At 36.5% G+C, this 17,286-nt stretch overlaps 1 protein-coding gene across 2 annotated transcripts in view; it reads left to right on the top strand.

Moving 5' to 3' along the window:
- Nucleotides 1–17,286, top strand: part of MAN1A2 (mannosidase alpha class 1A member 2) — a 159,338-nt gene that overhangs the window by 83,279 nt on the left and 58,773 nt on the right. For both annotated transcript variants that reach the window (XM_047784896.1, XM_047784897.1), the window contains 3 exons: nucleotides 3,846–3,940; nucleotides 10,073–10,196; nucleotides 14,770–14,863. In XM_047784896.1, the coding sequence (XP_047640852.1) occupies nucleotides 3,846–3,940; nucleotides 10,073–10,196; nucleotides 14,770–14,863 (313 nt within the window). The remainder of the gene's footprint in view (nucleotides 1–3,845; nucleotides 3,941–10,072; nucleotides 10,197–14,769; nucleotides 14,864–17,286) is intronic.

The following is a 17,286-nucleotide window of genomic DNA, read 5'->3' as shown; positions in this document are numbered from 1 at the left end:
GGACCAGTCACTAGAACTTCTCTCAGAGTTCCCACAGAAGAATCGGACACTACTTGAAAGACTACTGCCTCAGATCATTTACTTTTTCCTTCCAAGTAATTGCATGTTTATGCTTACTCAGTAGTGCTTAGGCCGTGTCTCGAACTGGAACGGAGTCTGGGAAAACTTTAGTTTTGCAGTCAAAGAAGATGTACTTGAAAGGAGATTTGAATGAGTGTTGAGACTCTACCACATTCGTAATAAAATAAATGAAAATAAAAATGGTAGTGGAGGAGTTGCCATTGTGGCTCAGCAGAAACGAATCTGACTAGCATGCATGAGGATGCAGGTTCTATCCCTGGGCTCGTTCAGTGGGTTAAGGATCCAGCATTGCTGCGAGCTGTGGTGTAGGTTGCAGACTTGGCTCCGATCTGGCCTTGATGTGGCTGTGGTGTAGGCTGGCAGCTGCAGCTCTAATTTGACCCCTAGCCTGGGAATGTCCATATACCACAGGTGTGGCTCTAAAAAGCCGAAAGAAAGAAAGAAAGAAAGAAAGAAAGAAAGAAAGAAAGAAAGAAAGAAAGAAAGAAAGAAAGAAAGAAAGAAAGAAAGAAAGAAAGAAAGAAAGAAAGAAAAAGTCTTTAAGCCATTTTGAGTTTATTTTCGTGCATGGTGTAAGGGTGTGTTCTAGTTTCATTGACTGGCATGCAGCTGTCCAGGTTTCCCAGCAATTCTTGCTGAATAGACTGTCTTTTTCCCATTTTATGTTCTTGCCTCCTTTGTCAAAGATTAATTGACCATAGGTGTCAGGGTTTATTTCTGCGTTCTCTATTCTCTTCCATTGGTCTGTATGTCTGTTTTGGTACCAGTACCACACTGTCTTGATGACTGTGGCTTTGTAATATTGCTTGAGGTCTGGGAGAGTTATGCCTCCTGCTTGGTTTTTGTTTCTCAGGATTTCTTTGGCAATTCTGGGTCTTTTGTGGTTCCATATAAATACATGGATTGAACTAGAGACTCTCATACTGAGTGAAGTAAGTCAGAAAGAGAAAGACAAATACCATATGATATCACTCATATCTGGTATGTAATATACAGCACAAATGAGCCTTTCCACAGAAAAGAAAATCACAGTCTTGGAGAATAGACTTATGGTTGCCCTGGGGCAGGGGGAGGGAATGGGAGGGATTGGGAGCCTTGGGTCAACGGATGCAAACTATTGCTTTTGGAATGGACTAACAATGAGATCTGCTGTGTGGCACTGAGAACTATGTCTAGACACTTACAGTGGAGCATGATGATGGGAGAAAAAATTATGTATACATGTATGTGTGTTGAGTCCCCATGCTGTACAGTGGGAAAAAAAAACAGTGTGTTGGGGGAAATAACAGTAGAAAATAAATTTAAAAAGATAAAATTAAATTTAAAAAACCATGAAAAGAAAGAAAAATTTAAAAATCAAATGACAATGGAGCATCCTTTTTCAACTACAGACTAACAGTGATCAAAAGTTTCACAGAGAAACAGCTGCTTATAAATTCTGGTAGGAAAATAAATTTGTGAAATACGTGGAGAACAAATTGGCATTCATTATCAGAATTACAAATGCATAAATCCACTGATTCAACAGTCTCTTGGAATTTATCTTACAGAGTCATATAGTTTGGAAACAAATGCCTATCAATAGGAGACTAACTAAATACATTACAGTATTATCTATACAAAGGCAAATTCTGAAGCCACTAAAGAAAAGGAGGTGGTAGACTTTTGTGGTATAATAATTGAAAGAAGCAAGTTTAGAATAGAGTATATGGTATTCTGTGTTTGAGAGACACAAAGACAGAGATGAAGATTGTATATACATACCCTGGAATAGAATCTCTGTTTCTGAGCAGTTAAAAATGAGGATTTAATGTGACCTGCTGGGAACCATGTAAACCATGGAACCTATTTAGCACAAAATATTTACTACATGTTTAATGAACTGATAGCTGTTTGCCTTGTAGAAGGAACCATGTGGTCAAGGGATAGGACTAGAAGAGAGACTTGTGTTTTACTTTGATACATACTTTTTGGATTTTGTATTACTTTCCTGCATTTGGATACTAATTTGTTTTAAATTAGCTGTTGCTGAAAATTGGGAAGTATGTCACTGATTAGTTCTGCAAGTGAAATGAGAATGCTTTCTATTTAGGAACGGTTTATGTTTGCAAGTCATTTTACCATTTTAATGTTTTATGCATAAAAGCGCTACAAAATGTGTGTAACAAATACATCGCATTAATATTTGTTCTTAGTTAAGAGCTTGGTGCCTTTGTTCTCACAGTAAAGCATGAAGTAAAGCAGTGCTATTTACTATCTAATGTAATTTCTTTACTAACATATAAATGTTAATACAGCAAGAACTGAATTTTGCTTTTGCTTTTCTGAATTACTGGCATGAATATGAGAAAATTATAAAAACTTTTACCTTAAATTGTTACATTTTTCACTGGTATTTTTGCGTGGAAGTAGGTAGTCAAGGAAATGGTATATTGTAAATTATGAGGGTATCTAGTTAAAAGTTCTGCTAAGTTTTTCCCTCTTTAAGGAACCTTGCAGACCATCTTGATATCATATTGCTTTGTCTGCTTGCACATATTCTTCTCTAATTTATACCCCCAGTGATGTTAGTGTGCCTTGTTTAGTATGATCTCAATTTAGAACTTTGATCTATTCCAGGCTTCCAACTACTAACTTATTTGAAAAGTCTAGTAATATTTTATCCAGAATACCTGACTGCAGTGAAAAGATGGAACCTTAACTGTCCAATGAATTTGAAATTAATTTGAGAAAAGATAGGCTTGGGGTATGTAGAAGAACATACCACTTTTCCTGGTAGGATGTTATGGCCTTATCTCTATTCTGAGTCTCTGTAAGTCATTTGTCTCCAAAATTAGGTATGCATATCTGTCTGTTGGAATACACTGAGATAAATATTAGAAATTTTACTATGTATGTCTTGGTAGTAGTACATAGTTTGTGAACCACCGATGTTTAGACAGTTTACTGTTTTGGGTACCAAACAAAGCAGCAGTTGGAACCAAGGGATAAAGCATTTATAACTCCAGAATAAACTTGAAAAGTGAACATAAACTTTTTCTTTTCTTTTAATAAATGTGGTTGAATCTGGATGGAAAATGTTGAGATAGAAACGTGCTTATTATAATTCAAGGACATTTATCTAAATTGGGTTGCTTCTCTTTCTTTTGTTTTAATATTTGTACTAAGCTTGTATACCATGGATAAAAACTTCATAGCCTAGTGTTTTTTTTCAGATTTTTTTTTTTTTTTTTGCCAGCTGAAAATACGGATAATATCAACACCAAAACCCTTGCCCTTTTCTTTCAGTTTATTTTATTTTATTTTTATTTTTTCTTAGAGGTGGTTTCTGGGTTTTTTTGGGGGATACACCCATGGCATATGAACGTTCCCAGGCTAGAGGTTGAATCAGAGCTGCAGCTGCTGACCTACACCACAGCTCATGGCAATGCCAGATCCTAACCCACTGAGCCGGGCCAGGGATCAAACCCACGTCTTCATGCATACTAGTTGGGTTTGTTTCCACTGAGCCACATAGGGAACTCCTCTTCCAGTTAATTTTAATTTCAAGCCATTAACATTGGGTAGCATTTTCCTTGGTGTCCGTCCACTGTACAGCTGTTTTCTCTGACTGCTGTATGCTCCATGGCACCAAAAGAGATGCCACTTTTTCCCCTTGTTCTTTCATGTGTCTGGTATATCGTGGTGTGCATCCTATGAGAAATCAAGAAGTGTTATTAACAACAATAATTTCATAATTTATGAATGTTCATGTTTTATCTCAGATATTCAAGATTAAAGCAGTCCAGTTGGCTGAGAAGCTCCTTCCTGCCTTTAACACACCTACGGGGATTCCCTGGGCAATGGTGAATCTGAAAAGGTAAATTTTATGTTGATGTGGTTATTCCTGTTGTAAATGAATTAGATTAACTGATTTTTGACATTTAAAAAAAAATTAGAAATTTCTAATGACTGGCCCCCAAGTACTTTTTAAGACTTAAACTTTTTCCTTGGCATATATAGAGAAGTATATTTCTTTAAAATATTGTCTGATTTTTAAAATATGTTCTTTACTTCGAAACATTTAGCTGTATTCCAGTTTCTACTGCTTGTTTCTCTCTCCCTCACCTGTATTGTTATAAAATAGCTGTTTCTTTAAGATGTGCTTATTCATTTCAATTTAGTGCCATAAGGGACTCAAAGTGCTTTCCCTCTCTTCTCTTTTGTACACAACCTGTTAATCTTTTTCTAAGTAAAAATGGAACACGATATACCTTAAAATCAGGGCTTCCTATGGCTGAAGTCTTACTAATTAATGATAAGGGAGGACATAATTTCATGACCTTGACTGTAGGGGTCCCTTTTATGGTATTTACACTATTGAGGTTCACAGTGAGGCATGATTTTATGATAACTTTATTTGGAAAAACTAATCTATTTTAGTCATTTCTTTCTAACGGAAAACTTTATGAAGTTTAGATTTACATTGAGAGATCACTATTTAATACCGAACATTAAATCTAACTTTCCTGTTCTCTCACTCCATATACTGTATATAATGTAAACTCCCTCTTTGTGAAGAAAATGCTAGGTAGAGTTCCAGACCAACCTCCACAGGCCAAATAATGTTGCGTACATACTCGATTCTGACTTCTCATGTTTCCTGAATTACCACTGTCGGAGTCATATAACTTTCTGATAATAAGAATTCTAATTTAATTGACCTATAATTTAAGTCTGAGATAAAGAAAGACTGCAGAGTGTTATTATTATTACGTTTCATCTATATAGAAAAGAACTGAAAAATTGCGAAACTTCAAAGTTAGATTGAGATGAAAGTACGGAGGTTTTTAAAGACTATGTCTTGAACATAAGTTTAATTTTCATATTGTATCTTTTATATGTTCATACAAATATATATTTTACTTGAGTTCATAGATCACAAATGGACGTATTTACCTTTTTTTTAAGGTTTTTGATTTTTGGTTGAGTCCTACGTGTCTCTCACACATAGGCTTTCTTCCACTCTTGCTGTTTGAAAGCCAACTCATATTAACAATCTGATATTGTCGGGAGTTCCCATTGTGGCTCAGTGGTTAACGAATCTGACTAGGAACCGTGAGGTTGCGGGTTCGATCCCTGGCATCGCTCAGTGGGTTAAGGATCCAGGGTTGCCATGAGCTGTGGTATAAGTTGCAGATGCGGCTCAGATCCTGCATTGCTGTGACTATGGCATAGGCTGGCAGCTACAGCTCCAGTTAGACCCCTACCCTGGGAACCTCCATATGCCACGGGAGCAGCCCTAGAAAAGACAAAAACAAAACAAAACAAAACAAAAAAACAACCAATCTAACATTATCTCCTGTAATATCATATAGCATACAGAAACATAAACATACATACTGGAGGAGCTTTAAAACTTTTTTTTTGTCTTTTTGTCCCTTTAGGGTCGCACCCACAGCATGTGGAAGTTCCCAGGCTAGGAGTCGAATCCGAGCTATAGCCACTGGCCTACGCCATAGCCACAGCAACGTAGGATCTGAGCCCTGTCTGCGACCTACACCACAGCTCATGGCAATGCTGGATCCTCCTGGATCCACTGAGCAAGGCCAGGGATCGAACCCGTAACCTCATGGTTCCTAGTCAGATTCGTTTCTGCTGCGCCACAATGGCAACTCCCAGCGTTTAAAATTTTTATGCTTTTCTGCTTCATATTTTTCTCACCCAACAAAATCTCATGGAACTACTTTTCCAGGTCATCCCAAAAGCTTTAAATCAATCTTTGTGATGACTACCGTTAGTTTATAAAAGAACTTTGTAGATCATAGAATTCTCTTTTCCCTGTTCTGCTACTTGTATGTTGTCTTTATTTATACCATTTTTTCATTCCTAGGTTTTAAAATTTTTATATATTCAAGTATGTCTTTATTAACTGAGGTTTTTAATCTTGGTTAAAAGGATTGTCTTCACCTGTATTTTATAGTCTTGTGGATATCCACAAAATGTTTTTATAGTACTGCTTTTTTAAAAAAGTTCATCAAATATGATGTTAACTCTAGATTTTTTTTATCAGTCGTCTTTCTCAGATTGAGGAAGTTTTTTTCTCTAAGCAATTAAAGTAACTTAGAGTAAAATTATTTAAAAACTTTTATTAGATACTATTCTTACTGGGCTCTTTATGAGGTGTTTTCACAGTCTTAAATATCATTTAATTATCCTAACAGCCGTGTGAACTAGATATCATAAATTCTCGCATTATAGATAAGGAAACTGAGTCTCAGAGAAGGCAAATATCGTGCTCAGGTTCCTAGGGTTAATTAATGCAGGACGAGGAGCCTGTGTGCTAACCAGTAGTTAAATTTATTATCTTTATCTTCTACATCTCTTTCAGCACCTCTACCAAGTCACGTATTACTCTATTCTGCATACACTTTACTAGTAATTCTAAGATATGGTTCTTGTCTCTAAAAGCTCATATTGATCCGTATTTGTCATTTGATTTACCTAATTTAATATTTATCTAGGCGATACAGAGTTTAAAAAAATGAATGAGTGCTAAAAGATCTAAAACCAAAAGCATCAATCTTTCTATAAGAGAAAGATTTATATTTTTAAATCCTCAAAGTTCAAGAGAATGGTTTAGAGTTCTAGTAGGCATAACCCATGAACTCTGCTACTTAAATAATTAATCTGGACTTTCAGCTCAGCAGGATGGGGCTGAAGAACCGGTGCTGTGAAACTTAAGGGAAAAAGTTAACATAAAACAAGACACAGAGACATTTATCTTAAGCAAAGATCGGAACCAGGGGACTCAAGGTCTCAGGGACCAAGAGCACCGCCTCAAGAAACCACACTGCTTTTATTGTGCTCTTTAGGATTACATCAAGCGAAAAGGGGGCTATAGGTGGAGGATATAGGGTTTTTTTTATTATTATTATTATTATTTTATAAGTTCTTTTAGTATTTTAAAAGTCACATAGCTGGTTGATGGTTAAGCTTTTACTCTGACCTTTAGGCATTTAACAAATCATTAGCATTTGAGGAAGCTTGGTGTAGCATTTCAGAGAATCCTCACTGTGCTTTGGCAAAGGGCATGCCTATTTAGGCAAGGCAACCCTTTGTGCCTAGGTTTGCACCTTGGTTCTTTTTGTACCACTCATAAACCATTTGGGGCCATGAGGTTCCTCTTTCTCTTATTCTTTAGAGGACATCTCATGCTGTGCAAATGGCATGCCAATCTGCACAGGTCCAGGCAATGCCTAGACCAACGCATTGTGTCCTCATAACTTACGCCTTTAGGTCTTTGTTCTTAAGCTTAAGTCATTTACCATCACTGTGACTGTTTTTCAAGCAGGAAGATGGGGTAAAGTAAAGCAGGACAAGATGGAGTTTTCAGCAAAGAGGCTAAGAAAATATTGTAGAAACATGTCTCATGACAAGTTCCAACCATGGAATAGCTTATACCAGGTTAACTGTCCCACCAAAAACAATCATAAAAGCTTGACAAAATGATTTGAAGGGATTGGAGAGCGACTAATGCACGAAGGACTTAAGGGGCTCTGGTCCTAAGAAAAAGTCATCTCCATAGGAACATTGACTTTTCCCCTGAGGGCGTATTCTAAACTATCGTGCAGGGCCCTTGAGGCCAAGCCTAAAGTAGTGGTTATTTGAGGCAAAGGAAACTATGGTCAGACCTTGGAGCTGCCAAAAGGCTGAGACATGAGGGACAAATCTCAAGACAGGAGGGAAGTGCAGAGGAAAAGCCCCCAAATTTATGTACAAATTTCCCTCAAATTGTTGACTGATTGTGTAACTGTGCATGCATAGGGCAAGCCTCAAAGAAGTAGCACTTGGAGGCTAAGGGGCAAAGTTGAAAATCTAACAGCTACATAGTACTAGGGAGACAGAGGTTAGTCTAAGCTGCCAAGGTGAATGGTCTTGTGAGGCTGTGTATAAAATAAAAAGTGAAAAACCTTATTTAGAAGTTAGTATTTTGAAGTGTTTGAATGCATTATGAATAAGACTTTTATTTGGGACTTTTGGCCAGAAGTCTTTTTTTTACATTAAAAAGGGATTTCATCATGTTTATGCTTGACTATACTATAATCCATTTGCCATCCTGACACCTGGGTGATCTTTCTAGGTGGTATGTTTATTCCTTAAATATTATATTACATTCCTTACAATTCTCCATGACTTTCTATCATACTCAGAATAAAAATTTTTAATTTTTATTATAACCTACAGAATTTCTGCACAATCTGGGTTATACCTAGCTCTCTAACCTCATCCAGTAACATTCACGTCTCCTTCCTGAGCTCTAGCCACACCAGCCACCTTCTTTTTCCTCAGGGCACGTGGATTTACTGTTTCCTGTACTGGGAATTCTCTTCTAGATCTGTTTTTCAGTGGTTCCTTCTCATCATTCAGGTGTCAGATTAAATTGTGTCATTTCAGAAACACTTTCTTTGAACGTTATGCATAAAGTCTTCTAACTTATATTCTCTGAGTAGTACTCAGTATTCGGTTACTCTGTTTATGTTTCTTCTTAACAATTGTCACTATTTAAAGTGGTCTTATTTATTATGGGAGCAGGAATGTTAAATGTCAGGTTCACTACTGTTACCTCCCAGATCATAGTGGGCACTTAATATTTGTGAAATGAAGGACTTTCTCACATAGTTACTGTATCCATATTTCTTCCTTCATTCTCATGTTTAGCTTCAAAAAATGTGTTGATGGTTATTGCCTCCCATACTTCCAAAAACAGTATAAAAATAGCACAACAAAAATAAAGAACTTTAAACAAGGTAGTGATACATCCTAATACCGATTTTAATGTTTTCTCAGCACAGCATACTGAATTGCCAGTATACAAGTAGATATAAAGGAGAAAAATTAACAACTACATGGCACTGGGGAGACAGAGGTTAGTGTTTAAAGCTGCCAAGATGAAGAGCCCTTAGTAAACACCCCAGGCTTTTAGCTAAGATCCTAGAGGACCACTCCTTAGAAGTAGAGGTTAATCTGAAATAGACTACCCTTAACAACACCTAAAACCAAGGAAATCTGCCTATACTCAATCCATGTCTTAGAAGAAACAACCTTCTGAGAAAGAACATCCAGAGAGTCTATACTTTTTTATTTATATAGTCCAGCTTCCAATATAAATGTATAAGGCAAGCTAAAAATAAAAAGGACGATATCCTAGAGATATACCTCCACAAATGAAATGAACACAAGATTATTCACTATAAAATCTTTCATAATAGCAAAATATTAGAAATATGCCAAAGGACTTCTAATAGAGGAATGATTAAATACATTGTATTTATTCATATAATGTAGTAGATTTCATATAGGCACTGTCAATATTGGGAGCAGGATGGTTCATTATTATGATACTATCCTGTCACATCTTTGGTCCCAGAACAATAAATGAAGGTTGCACTTCAAGGTTTGAAACAATGTAAAATGCTGTCACACATTTTCATATGTCTCTGGGATGAGACATTTCAATTGGAAATCATTAATGTCAAGGAGTCCTGTGCATCTGTGAAATAGAACAACACAAAATGAGAAAGTCGTTTATGAACTGATATGGAAAGCCTCCTGAGGTATAGTAAAATCCAAGGTACAGAGCAGTATGTTTACTTCATTATGTTTTGTTTAAGAAGGAGGAAAATAATGTACATTTAGATTGCTTATACACGGATAAAATTTTCTGTACTAATACATAAGAAGCTAATGAATTCTATTTGAGGCATGGTAGGAGAAGAGAGATGAGAATGAAGTAAAATAGGTTTAATATATACTTTTCTATATTTTGATTCTTAGAACATGTGGATAGTCTATTCAAAATAATTTTAAAGTAATATAATTATAGAAATAAGTAAGCTATTGTGTTTGAGATAATCTCTAAGAGATTTATTTAAAATTTGTGTATTCGTTAAAAAATGTTTTGTTTTTTTTTCCCTGATCCTGTCTCCATTTTACCTTTTCTTTCATTCAGTGGAGTAGGACGAAACTGGGGCTGGGCATCTGCAGGTAGCAGCATTCTTGCTGAATTTGGTACCCTACATATGGAGTTCGTCCACCTCAGCTACTTGACAGGAGACCCGGTTTACTACAAAAAGGTTGGTTTTCTTGACTTCTTTTCTTTGTTTGTTATAAAAGAATCCTTTAGGATTTACCCCAAAGACTTGGCTAATGCTTGGAAAATGTTTGCCTTTTCAAAAATTATGTAAAGAACTGTCCCTTCTATTTAGAACATATCTAAAATATTTACTGTTATTTGAGAAAATATAACCACTAGTAGGTTTTAAAAAAATATTCCATTAGTATCTCTGTTTAGCATTGTACTGAAGTTCCTAGTTAGCATAGCAAGACAGGATAAATGGAACGAACCAAAAGGAAAAGAATTAAAAAGGAAGGAAGAAAACAGTGATTATTTGCAGACTGGATGAGTACCTAAGACAGTCTAAATTACTAGAAATAAGAGATTAAGCTATTTTTTGAATAAAAGATCAATATAGATGTTAAAAATCAGTAGTATTTCTCTGCACCAGATAGAGGAGGCAAGAAAGTACCATTTGTAAAAACATATCTTATGTGGTAGGTACAAAAGTGTAAGTTTCCCACAAGTAAATCTAACAAAAGGTAAACAAAGTTCAAAACTTAAATGACATTGGAGAAAATCTTAGTAAATGGAGAGATGTATTATGTTCATGTCTAGGTAAACAATATCATAAAAATTTCGGTCATCTCCAAATTGATCTCTGGCATCAATTCAGTGCCAGTCACTTACCCAATGCCTTTTTTTTTTTTTTAAATGGAATTTGACCAGACACTTCTAGAATTTAAATAGAGAAACCTTCAAGATACTCCTAAAGAAAAATATGTTGGGTGGATTTGCATTTCCCCGTTTTCAACACTAACAGTGTGATATTGTTACCTGGAAACAAGTAAGAATGAAGAACAGAATAAATAGTCCTTAAACAGATCCATATATATGTGGAAACATTTTGGCAAGAGTTGCATTGTAGATTATAATTCCAGGATATTAAAGGCTTAAATTTAAAAGACAGGATCTAGTAAAGCTGAAAATACATAGACCCTATAACCCAGCAGTTCCACTCTTTGGTATGTACATTTACATCATATACATTAAAGCATTGTTTGTATTAGCAACTTAAATAAGATTTTTTTTTTGTCTTTTCTTGGGCCGCTCCAGCGGCATATGGAGGTTCCCAGGCTAGGGGTCAAATCGGAGCTGTAGCCACCAGCCTACGCCAGAGACACAGCAACGCGGGATCCGAGCCGTGTCTGCAACCTACACCACAGCTCACGGCAACGCTGGATCGTTAACCCACTGAGCAAGGGCAGGGATCGAACCCTCAACCTCATGGTTCCTAGTCGGATTCGTTAACCACAGCGCCACGACTCCTTAAATAAGATTTAGTACAGCAGTGAAAATAAATTAGTTATGGTCACATTCACCAATCAAAAGAGTATAATACAACTTTTATAAAATTTATTTAGAGATTCAAAAGTGATTTTAAAAGAGTCAAGGTAATGATGAACGTAAAATTCAGGGCTGTGGAGTTCCCTTTGTGGCTCAGTGGTTAACGAATCCGACTAGGAACCATGAGGTTGCAGGTTCGATCCCTGGCCTTGCTCAGTGGGTTAAGGATCCAGTGATGCCGTGAGCTGTGGTATAGGTTGCAGACGCGGTTCAGATCCTGTGGTGCTGTGGCTCTGGCGTAGGACGGTGGCTGCAGTTCTGATTTGAGCCCTAGCCTGGGAACCTCCATAGGCTGCGAGAGCAGCCCAAGAAATGGCAAAAAGACCAAAAAAAAAAAAAAAAATTCAGGGCTGTGACCATATCTAGGACAAAGGCAATGATTGTGAATGAGTAGTGGCAAACAGAGCAGCAAAGGTTATGTAGTGTTGTATTTCTTAAATTGGGGTATGAGTAGAATCTCAATATATTTCTTTCTGTGTATGAAATCTCTCATTAGTTGAGAAGAATTTTCAGGTAGAGATAGCAAAATGGAACCAGATCACAGAATTTTCCCTTTCCTGATTAAATGAACAATAACAAAAATAATAAAGACCAGCAAAATCATCAACAGCATCAATGAAAGAAGGAAAGGCTGCAACCTCATGTCATAAACATGTGGTAGCCAAAAGGAAAAAGAAGCAAAAGAGTTCTGTTATGACACCTAAGTCTTTTTCCTACCCAATCCTGAATCCTTACTGGGCAGAAAAAGCAAGTCAGCAAATTCCTGATATTCCTTATTAATCTTACAAGAGAGACCATTGCCTAAGGTGTTCAGCATCCAGCTGCCCTCAGCTCCAGAGGGCTGACCTTCTATCCTCCTTGAGCACATAGGCTTCAGGAAATGAGCTAGCACACTAGTGCTCCACATTTCAAAGTGTGTCCAGGAGGGGAAGGATACCCCTGCACACAAATTGTAGGAAGAAAATTGGAGAACAATTCAGCTATACTGTATCAGACCAAAGTTCAGGTCAGAGCTGATCCAGTTAAATACGAGCAAGATGAAAAGAGAAAGCAAGACAGTTACGCAGATACATTGCAGGAAACAAAAGCAGCGTGGTAAATACCATGTAAAAGACTGATAAACCAGTTTGAAATTTTATTTTATTTATTTTTTTTTTCAGTTTGAAGTTTTAAAAGTCACTGTGAGTAATCCATACCTTAGTAGAGATTAAATTCAGTAAAATTAGAATGCAAAACCATTTAATAAAATGATACAAGAAGGTTGCAGAGCTAAAGAAACTAATTGAGACCTACGTAATGTATTTCTATAGGATAAATGAAAAACAAATAACTTTACGTATTTGAAAACTGAATTACTGACATGATATAAAGGCAACAGATAATCACAGTGAAAATAAGGAAAAACATAGATTTAGAAGGTGATAAAGTTGTGAAATAGAGGTTAAGTTGACACGTGGTATTTCCTAAGTGGAGGACCTAACATAGAAATCACCTAAAAGCAATAAAAAGGAGAAACAGAACTGTGAAGTCCATTGTTAACAAAATTAAGAGCTACTTGATACCTCGCATAACAAAATAGGAAGAAAGACTTGTGTAAACAATTAAGGTCAGAGAGAGATTGGGTGACTGAGGAGAGAATGTTTGTGGCTGCAGATTTCAAAAATAAAAAGGTAATAGAGCAGTTCTCTGAAGTGAATAATATATCTTGAGGTACAAAACCAAATCCTCATTAGCAGCAGTGAGAACAGGATCACAAGCAGCTGGTGGATGCATCTTTGGACCCCTCTAAATATGATGTGTTGAGAAGCTAGAAAAACAATTCAGTTAGCAGTCTCACCAACAAGCTGTTTGTGCCTGCATACTTTGGTGAGGGAGGAGAATGAACGACAGATTCTCTAGGATTGCTGGTTTCAGTTGCCTGAGGAAAAGCAAAGCCTTAAAAAAGCACAGTCACATCTGAACTCTCCTTAGCCTTTTTTTGTCAAAATCCTTGTGAATCGCTGATTCAAGAAAAATAGTGATGAGTAAATCATCAAAAAAGAACATGTATAGAATTTATACAGAAGTATTATCAGGAGTTCCCATTGTGGCACAGCGCAAGCAAATCCGACCAGGAACCATGAGGTTGCGGGTTTGATCCCTGGCCTTGCTCAGTGGGTTAAGGATCCGGCATTGCCTTGAGCTGTGGTGTAGGTCGCAGACGTGGCTCAGATCTGGCATTGCTGTGGCTGTGGCGTGGGCTGGCAGCTACAGCTCCGATTGGACTCCTAGCCTGGGAACCTCCATATGCCATGAGCACTGCCCTAAACAGACAAAAGGCAAAGAAAAAAAAAAAAGAAGAGAAAAAATTATCAGATTAAAAGAAAAAAGAGGGAAGGAACATGAAAAATAAAGATGGCCGAAAAATACCAGAAAATAGCAATTGAAGACCTGGACCAAACATCACCATGAGAAAGAAGATAGTGAAGATTCTTATGAAATAAGAATATAAAGAGAGATAAAAAGTGGTCAGACATAAGATGCGGTATCAGTAATCAAGTGTATGAAAAAAGTTATTTTTTGAAACAAAAGGCAAAATGAAAGCAGTACAAAGAAAACATTCAAAATATAGTATGAAACTTAGAAGACAAGATTGAGTCAAGCTAGTAAACACATGGAAATTAAAAGATAGATAAAAAGATTTAGAAAGGAAAGATAATGTGAAAGAGAAACAGAGGATTCAGTGGATGCTTTATTTTCAGAAGACAAAAGTCCTTTCTTTGTATTAAAAGGAATAATGTTATGATATCTCACTATTTTCTGGGCTTGAACATAGCATTAGTCCTTTTAATACAAAGTTTCTGATCATCTTTCGTTTGGCTGTATTCTGATATCCTGTAGTTTTAGGAATGGGTTCAGGGATGCTATATTACTTGTGTCTTTCATGTTTGAGACCAACTCTGTGTATAGCAATCTCAATCTGAATAATTACATGAAACAGGTTTAATCAATTCAGAATGATGTTGTCATGAAAGATGAAAAAATTAGCATTCTTTTGTCTTCTGAAAATAAAAATAATACATACACACACACAAAGTGAGGGGTGGGAGATAGTGTAGTTTCTGAGTGAGGGGAAAAAACAAAGCCTAGATCAATGTAAAACCTTAATGATTTTTTTCATTAAGTGCATTCTTTATTTTGCTTAGGTTATGCATATTCGGAAACTACTTCAGAGAATGGACCGTCCAAATGGTCTTTATCCAAATTATTTGAACCCAAGAACAGGTCGCTGGGGACAGTGTAAGTATTTCTATTACAACTGATGCTTTGTTAAAAGATTGAAAACTGGAGTTCCTGTCGTGGCGCAGTGGAAACGAATCTGACTAGGAACCATGAGGTTGCAGGTTCAATCCCTGGCCTTGCTCAGTGGGTTGAGAATCCATGGGCTATGGTGTAGGTCACAGACGTAGCTCGGATCTGGTGTTGCTGTGGCTCTGGCATAGGCTGGCAGCAACAGCTCCAATTGGACCCCTAGCCTGGGAACCTCCATATGCCACAGGTGTGGCCCTAAAAAGACAAAAAGACCAAAAAAAAAAAGATGGAAAATTTTTGCTTGATATAATGTTAAGTACACTGCATGCAATGTTAGAAATCTCGGTATATAATCCTCTGATCGACTGGTACTATTACTTTTGGCAAGTTTCTGATCTCTTATAGCTTCAATTTTTCTGTTTGTAAAGCAGAAACATTAATAACCTATCTCACAAGAGTATTTTATTTCATGGATTTCTAAGTACTTTGTAAAATAAAGTGTGACATTTGTGAAGGGTTATACTTTTAAGCCCTTATTTGTAAACTATATCATTGTGTACATAAGAGCATTGCTTGAAATAAGTATTTAGTAAAGGAATGTGAAGAGCAATTGAGTACATTAAATGTTAATGGGGTGACTTTTCTTGGACAAACCATGTCTGGTCATTCATTTTAAAGAAGGTGTCAGTGTCTGTTATTTACCAGGCTCTTGAATGAAGATACGGAAAGAATATATAGAACTTGGTTTGAATTCGAGCAGATCCCAGGCTAGCAGGACGGGTAGGCAGACACACTTAGAAGTTGTTGAAATATAATGCGATAGATGTTGTCATAGAGGAATGTACCACTTGTTACGTGAGACCGTGTAGAAGTGTTTTCTCTGGTTCAGGAGATTGTTTTGTCTGAGGAGGGGGTGATTTTCTTCTTAGAATTTTAGAATTGATCTTTGAAGGAATTGATATTTTTAAAAAAACAATAAATAGTAAATTAGTTCTATCAAAAAAATAAATAAAACACAAGTGGACAATATACAGATGTTCATATTTAATCCTAAAAGTGGTTTATTGAAGATAAATGATAGGTACATGGAGACAGTGTAATGTGACAGTATACTCTTTCTGTACAGACTGGGTGCTACTTTACTATAATATACAAAGACTACCATATTTAATACTGTATTTGTATCTTCTCCATAGACTGGTCACAAGAGACCTTTGTCCCTCTGTCTTCCCACTTCACCAGGTCTCTAATCAAATCAATGCAACTTTTAAATAGGAGACACTGTTCTTTTATCTATTAACTTGATAAAGGAAATGAACACTTCCCTGTTTCCAGTGCATCAAAAAGTATGAAACTTTGTATGATCTTTGAACCAGTGATTCATTTCTAGGCATTTATTCCAAAGAAATTTTCATACTTTTTTTGTTTTGTTTGTTTTTTGTCACGCCTGTAGCATGTGGAAGTTCTCAGGACAGGGATTGAACCCACGCCACAGTAACTACCCAAGCCACTGCAGTGACAACGCTGGATCCTTAACCCTCTGCACCACAAGGGAATTCCTGTTGAGGCTCTTTACAGTAACTTTGGGGTTATTTATAATAGGGATAATTTAGACATGTGATAAAGCACTCCTGTCCAGTAGAACTTTCTGTGATGATGAAAATGTTCCATATCTGTCTTAGTAAAGTAATCACTAGCATGGGGTTATTGAGCACTAGAAAATGTTGCTAGTACAGTTGTGGAACTGCATTTTAAATTTTATTTAAATGTATTTGTGATTAGAGCCTACTGCATCGAATAGTTTCTAAACATTCTATGAAAGAAATTTGGTTATAAATTATAGTTCCCTCAGATGTGATATTAAATATAGCTATTAAAAGTTATGTTACAGGATATTTGGCATAGATAAATATGAAATATCTAGAAAGATACTTAGAGAAAACAAATACTGTAAGAATAGAAACCAGCGTGTTGTGTTTTTGTCTGAATGGTTTTATTTTCTTTTGTTTATGTCTATTAATCTAAATTTGATTATGGGCATGTCTTATCAAATAAGATTAAAAACATTTTTAGGAGTTCCCGTCGTGGCGCAGTGGTTAACGAATCCGACTAGGAACCATGAGGTTGCGGGTTCGGTCCCTGCCGTTGCTCAGTGAGTTAACGATCCGGCGTTGCCGTGAGCTGTGGTGTAGGTTGCGGACGTGGCTCAGATCCCTCATTTCGGTGGCTCTGGCGTAGGCCAGTGGCTACAGCTCCGATTGGACTCCTAGCCTGGGAACCTCCATATGCCGCGGGAGCGGCCCAAGAAATAGCAAAAAAAAAAAAAAAAAGACAAAAAAAATTTTTTTTAAATAAAAAGATGCTGTCTTTTACATCAAAAGCTTAGAATACTGAAAAAAATAAATTGCTCT

The sequence above is a fragment of the Phacochoerus africanus genome, chromosome 6 (assembly GCF_016906955.1).
Source record: "Phacochoerus africanus isolate WHEZ1 chromosome 6, ROS_Pafr_v1, whole genome shotgun sequence".
NCBI lineage: Eukaryota > Metazoa > Chordata > Mammalia > Artiodactyla > Suidae > Phacochoerus > Phacochoerus africanus.
Note: the sequence above shows the minus strand (reverse complement) of the source record. Positions and strands in the feature narration are given on the sequence as shown.